The sequence below is a fragment of the Octopus bimaculoides genome, chromosome 1 (assembly GCF_001194135.2).
Source record: "Octopus bimaculoides isolate UCB-OBI-ISO-001 chromosome 1, ASM119413v2, whole genome shotgun sequence".
NCBI lineage: Eukaryota > Metazoa > Mollusca > Cephalopoda > Octopoda > Octopodidae > Octopus > Octopus bimaculoides.
Genome location: NC_068981.1, coordinates 8,304,980 through 8,311,900, shown reverse-complemented (window position 1 = coordinate 8,311,900; position 6,921 = coordinate 8,304,980). Strand labels below are relative to the sequence as shown.

Genomic DNA, 6,921 nt, shown 5'->3' with positions numbered 1-6,921 from the left:
CGAGATCGTTGCCAGTGCCCCTGGACTGGCCCTTGTGCGGGTGGCACATAAAATACACCATTTTGAGCATGGCCGTTGCCAGTACCGCCTGACTGGCCTTCGTGCCGGTGGCACGTAAAAGCACCCACTACACTCTCAGAGTGGTTGGCTTTAGGAAGGGCATCCAGCTGTAGAAACTCTGCCAAATCAGATTGGAGCCTGGTGTAGCCATCTGGTTTCACCAGTCCTCAGTCAAATCGTCCAACCCATGCTAGCATGGAAAGCGGACGTTAAACGATGATGATGATGATAACTATGGTAAATATGAGGGTAATAAATTAACATAATTTATTACCAGTGGTTAAAGCATGCAGACACAAAAAGGAGACCATTGACAGGGTTCCTTACATGCTAAAAAGGGCAGTTAAAACCCAAACCACACGTAGTACTTTACACAAAAGGGTCACTTAAGTAGACACATGTTAGGTGTACAGAGGAAGAAAGCATCTTTTGGCTGCATCAGCAATTCATCAAATAGAAAACAAGATGGCTTCTGAGAAGTGTAGGAATAAACAAAGAAATCTCTAAGTGTATAACAGGGTAATAGCTGATGGTTTTTATGAAAGCCACATCAAGACACTTGGATTGGTAATATAAAGAATATAGATTTTTCTAAAAGAATGGAATCATCATCATCGTTTAATGTCTGCTTTCCATGCTAGCATGGGTTGGATGATTTGACTGAGGTCTGGCAAGGAAAAATTTGAAGATGAACCAGTATAAGTATTGTCTGATAAATCATTAAGTGATTGGGCAGGCTCCAGTAGGCATTACCATATCGTTTATTTTATGCTATTAACAAGAGCTACTGTTCTATTTTAGTATCATTGATCCAGGGGCAAGACCATTTGTTGACAGCTGTTTCATAATCTGTGTCCAGTTTCATCAGAGGTGCTAAATTGTCTAACACACACACACATATGTATGTATGTATGTATGTATGTATGTATGTATGTATGTATATATATGTATGTATGTATATATATATATATATATATATATATATATATATATATATATATATATGTATTACTGAACCTTATGTACCGATGCACCCTAGAATTACTTTAAAAGACCATAAGGATAATTTTAATTCTGGTCCAAAAGTTAGACTTATTTGTCCATGCAAATCAGATCTAGGTAAATTAAGTAAGATCATTTTAGATGAATATATTAATAAATTAAATGAAATTAATTACCTTAAACTTGGGAATAGTAGTAATGATACTTTAAAATGGTTTAATGATATTAAAGATATTAAACGAGGACAAATACCTGTCAAATGTAAATAATTCCTCATCCCTTAAATATAGAAATGGATGATGATGATGATGTACTGCAACATAACGAACAGAATCTTCATCTGAGTGAATCATGCCAAGTGACCATCAGAACTGCTCATTCGTTCTCCAGAAATTGTGACAATTTTTGTCCTGCCTGTAGCTAAGTCATTGTAGGCATCCATCAATCTTGAGAGGCCGAGGATCTCTTGTCCGATTTTAAGGAAGGGTTCTTTAGTGCAGAGCTCCTGGATCATGCTTTGTTGACTGGGATACATGTCAACAACTGTCACTCTTTGTTTACACTGACTGCTTTTTTCATGCAATGGGCAGAGTGTAAGCAATTTGTGCCCATGGCACATATGTGACTGCCAATGATGTTGTTTTGGGTTCAGTCTCACTGCATTGCACCTTGGGCAAGTGACTTCTATTATAGGCCGGGGCTGGCTAAGGCTTTGGGAGTAGATTTGATTGACAGAAACTGAAAGAAGCCTTATGTATACCTATGTATTAAATTAGATATATGTGTGTGTGTGTCTTGATATTGCATGATAATTATAAATGAGCATCACCATCATACAAGCAGTGTCAATTGTTCCAAATCTTTCGTTAAAAAAAAAAAAGAAATGTGTTCAGCCATGGCAAAATAATGGAGACACATGAGGGCTGGCAAAAGGGAAGGCATCATTTTTCAGTTTCTACAGATGGAGGAGCTTCTTAATGCCAACCGTTCTACAGAGTGTGCTGGGTATAAGCCCTAAATTAGCAGTCATTAAACACAAGTAAAGGGACCTCACAGCATCTCTTTTCTTCTCTACTCAGCAGCCCTTTTATAGGGAAGGACGACAAGAAGAGGGATGGGGGATGAGAGGGTTTTGTAGTCTGAGAGATTCAGGACAGGAGGATGAGAGAAAACAAGTTGAACGAGGAGATCAACGATGGAAGCTGAGGCAAAACAGGAGGTGGTCCCATGCAGTTGTTGATAGGTTTTGAGAGGGGTTGGAGGATTTTGGAGGAATAGTCCAAGTTGGGTCCTGATTGAGGGAATATAGAACCATTGTCTCAATCATTTATTTCTCTAATACAGACAAACATGGAAAAGAGATATTGAACAAAAACACAATATAATCTGATTGCTTTAACATCTTGTTAATTACTAACTTGTTAGAAAGGTTAATTATTAGAGTGTCCCCTTGTCTTGATGATATTTCCATGATATTTTCCCTGAACTCTCATGTACAACATGCAAGACCCAAGTTCATAAAATGCAAATTTAATGCTTACCGTTTACTAATGTAGTCGATGTGGTTATCAGCAGAGCTACTTTCTTCAGTGCCAAGACCTTTAGGAAGCTGTTGGACACCGCCAGAAAAAAGACAGAGGAATATCCTGAAAACAAATAGATTAATGGTTTACGAAATCTTTTGTTGTGTCATAAACTGAATTCAAAACACAAAGAATTAGTTTGTCCAACTCATTCCAGAATGGAAAGCCAGTGTAGAACGATGACACATCGATAGTCAGGTGGTCATCAATAAGCAATAATTCTTTCTAATTTTAGCACAAAGTCAGCAATTTTAGTAGGGAGGAGTTAGTCAGTTACATCAACCCCAGTAATTGACTGGAACTTTATCTTATTGACCCCTGAAAAGACAAAAAGCAAAGTTGACCTTAGGAAATACAACATGGACTTTTGGGCTCATTTTTCATGTTTTACTCATTGGACTGTGGCCATGCTGAGGCACCATCTTGAAGGGTTTTAAGTCAAACAAACCAACCCCTGTACTTTTTGCCGTTTTTACGTTTGATACTTATTCAGTTGGTCTCATTTTGCTGGACTGCCAAGTTACAGGGATGCAAATAAGCCAACACTGGTTCCCAAGTAGCAGGTGGACAAACACACACACAAGTGAGAGGCTTGCACACAGCCTCCTCCACTTACCAAATCTCACTCACAGACAGACAGACAGACATTACATGCAGTAGACTAAATCTTTGTTTTGGCTGGCACTGCATCTTCTAACAATGTCTTTAGGGATTCTGTAGAGTTACAAGCAGACAACAAAACCTTTCTCCTGTTTCCCACTGTAGATCATTGGAACTTTCCATGATGACATGATCGCTGGGGGAGGAGAGAGTGTAAAGAACAAACATACTTAAAGATAAAAAAAAAACCCCAAACAAATACTAACTTTTTGGCCTTGGTACTGTTGGGGTAGTCCACAACTACACCACCTAGAAATCCAGCTTTCATTGCTTGTTGTGTTATTAATTCCAACTATAAAACAAAAGGTTTGGGAAAAAGTAAAGCATTTAAATAATAATAATAATAATAATAAGAGAATAGGAAACCAGACATAGTGTTAATTGAGAAAGAAAGCAAACGATGCTGGATCATAGATATAGCATGCCCAGATGACAAAAAGGTATGCGATAAGGAAGAAAGAAAAGTCGAGAGATAGGACAGGTTAGCTTGGGAAGTTAAGCAGTTGTAGTCGAAGAAAAAGGTAGCAGTAGTGCCAATAATTGTCGGAGCCCTGGGAACAGTACGCAGAAATCTCGAGAAGTACGTGGAACAAATAGCGGCTGCAATAAGGGTGGAGCATTTTCAGAAAACAGCACTGCTTAGAATCGCTCGAATACTCGGGAAGGTGCTCGAAAAATAAGAGGTGTTAGCTTAGTTCAGTGGTAGTGAACAGCTGGCACCGTAGTACATCTCCAGCGTTAGAAGCTGTGCAAAGGCAATGATAATAATAATAATAATAATAATAATGGTTTTAAATTTTGGCACAAGGTCAGCGATTGTCAGTGAATGGGGGAAGAAGTTGATTGTGAAGATCAAGGCCTAGTGATTAGGGTGTTGCTGTCAAAATCACAAGAATGTGGTTTTGATTCCTGGATCAAGAAGTGCATAGTGTTCTTGAGCAAAGACACTTCATTTCATGTTGCTCCAGTCTACTCAGCTGTAAACAGGTGACCACCCTGGAATGACCTGGCATCCCATCTGGGGGAGGGGGGAGTGTTGTGGTCTTGGTCACTTAATCACCATGGAAACCAGGTAACTGTCCCTATAAGTTCAAGGACTTGAGACAATGGGAAGGGGAGGGTGTTCATCCAGGATATTTGCTGAGAAAGTATCTAATGAAAGAGAGTTAATCACTCATTAACAGGAAGTAGAGAGAGGTGTCATAGTCAATGACTGGTGCCACGTAAAAAGCACCCAGTACACTCTGTAGTGAAGTGGTTGGTGTTAGGAAGGGCATCCAGCTGTAGAGACCAGGCCAAAAGAGACAGTTGGAGCCTGGTGCAGCCCCCTGGCTAGCCAGATCCTTGTCAAACCATCCAACCCATGCCAGCATGGAAAATGGATGATGATGATAATGAATATCAACTACTACAAGGGTAAAGGAGATGCTTCAGAAGGAAATAACTACAGACCAATCAAACTGATAGACTGAGTTACAGAAGTAACAGAACATTTGATCAGGAAGCGAATTAGATGAGATGCAGTTTGAGTTTGTATTGGAGACAGTGTTCCAGCAATGATCCCTGGCATTTAGCAGCCTGGAGAATACCTGACAGGGTTCCTTGTTCTGTGGTTTGATGGTTACTAAGGAAACTAGGGTTAGAGGAGTGGTTTGTGAGATCTGTATAAGCCATGTAGAGAGAGTGTGAGAGGGGGGGGGAGATGTTAGCAAAGTGAGATTCGGTAACAAATTCAATAAGAACTATAAGAAACAAGAAGAGGGGAAGGGGTACCAATACCAGTCTGGTGGCATCATGCTAAATTCCTTATTGTATAGTGCTAGTGGGGAGACTGCTGCTATTTCTAGCTTTTGGATATCTAGCATTGACAAGGCCAAGGAAAGCTGAAATCATGTGATCAGGTTATATCGACAGTGGGTGATGTACCTCCCAAAGCATGTTCTCTCAGGCTAACTATTGCAGTATTCTGTGTTCTAACACAACATCCACTTTTAGGTGGGAATAAATATATATATATATATATATATACACACACACACACGCCCCCAACTAACAGACATTATTTGCATAAGATGATCAATATTTCTAAAGAAGCCATATTTTTCAAGTATAAAAAAATTTTAAGAACAGCAAAATGAAAGCAGAACAAAAATAAATCCAGAGTTAAAGAGGAAGAAAAGTTGAAATTCCGAACCTGTTGTCCATTTTCTGGATATAACTGGAAAACAGCTCTTGCGCCACGGGCCTGCCAATGATAGAGGGAAAATATTTATAAAAGAGATTTTTGTATTATTGCAGGGATTGGACAATTGTGATTTATTATTGCTGGTGTTACACAAAAAGCATCCAGGCTACTCTTCTAAGTGGTTGTCATTAGGAAAGGCATCCAGCTGTAGAAACCCTGCCCAAGCAGACAATGGAGTCTGGTGCATCTCCTGATTTTACCAGCTCCTGTCAAACTGTTTAGCCCAAGCCAGTATAGGAAATGGATGTTAAATGATGATGATGATGATCATTAGATTAATGTTGGAAGTTTGGGCAAAACAAGTTTGCAATGTTTAACTTACCATTCCACAACTTCTACAGGAGCTTTACTTATTCTAACTCCATTCATCACCATTTAATGTCCATTTTCCATGCTAGCATGGGTAGGACAGTTTGACAGGAGCTGGCAAGAGAGAAAGCTGTACCAAGCTCCAATTGTCTGCTACGACATTCCACCAATACACCTGTCATTAACTGTATACTTCATTCATACCTTTAATTATCTTTAATACTTCAACAATTACCATAACCTCAAATGCTTCGTTTATTTCCCCGTTAATGATACAGTTCTTTCCACTTTGTTGTGGTTTTGTGTACCTCAACTTTTCCACATCTCATAGAACTACTAATTTCACTGAGAAGCCCACTAATTAGTTTTTTCATTAATTACCTTATTATAAATCAGTACCTGATGCAGTCTTGCATAGAATCTAACAACCATTTTCTTCCAGAACCTTCATTATCAGTTTTTCTGCAGATCCCTAGTTTTCTATATATTACGGAACTATTTCTTATAGAATCTCACTAATTAGTTTTACCTAATTTTCTTTGTTAATTATTGTTTTATTCATTTACCTTTTATTGTTACTGTACATCTTAATGTAATTATGTAACAACCTGTCTCTTCTTAATCTAATTATGTAACAACCTGTCTCTTCCACAACCCTGTTATCTAGTTTTAATTATTTTACTTCATGGAGGCTTCATGGAAGCAGTGACGTCAAACCAAGTGAGATTGTAGTTGTGGCTGATGCTAGTGTTGCATGATTGGCCCATTGAAAGTACCCTCCTATCGTTGGGTGATATGCTGTGCTTGTGAAGACCTGTCGAACCGAGTGAAATCATAGTCGTAGCCGATGCCAGTGCCAATGACACATATAAAGCACCATTGGAGCATTGGGCCTCATGGAGGGAATGACAGGTGACCAAGACCTTTGGCAATTTACTGTGCTTGTGTTGACCTGTAAAGCCAAGTGAGATTGTAGTTGTGGCCGATGCCGGGGTCAGGTCAATGCTCCCCCTCCTGTGCAGGTGGCATGTAAAAAGCACCCACTACACTCTCGGAGTGGTT

At 39.3% G+C, this 6,921-nt stretch overlaps 1 protein-coding gene across 3 annotated transcripts in view; it reads right to left on the bottom strand.

Moving 5' to 3' along the window:
• The window catches only part of LOC106881134 (probable 18S rRNA (guanine-N(7))-methyltransferase), a 21,158-nt gene that overhangs the window by 1,948 nt on the left and 12,289 nt on the right, over positions 1–6,921 (bottom strand). For all 3 annotated transcript variants that reach the window (XM_052978250.1, XM_014931404.2, XM_014931405.2), the window contains exons 7-9: positions 5,500–5,550; positions 3,512–3,597; positions 2,604–2,708 (exon numbers count right to left, since the gene is read on the bottom strand). In XM_052978250.1, the coding sequence (XP_052834210.1) occupies positions 2,604–2,708; positions 3,512–3,597; positions 5,500–5,550 (242 nt within the window). The remainder of the gene's footprint in view (positions 1–2,603; positions 2,709–3,511; positions 3,598–5,499; positions 5,551–6,921) is intronic.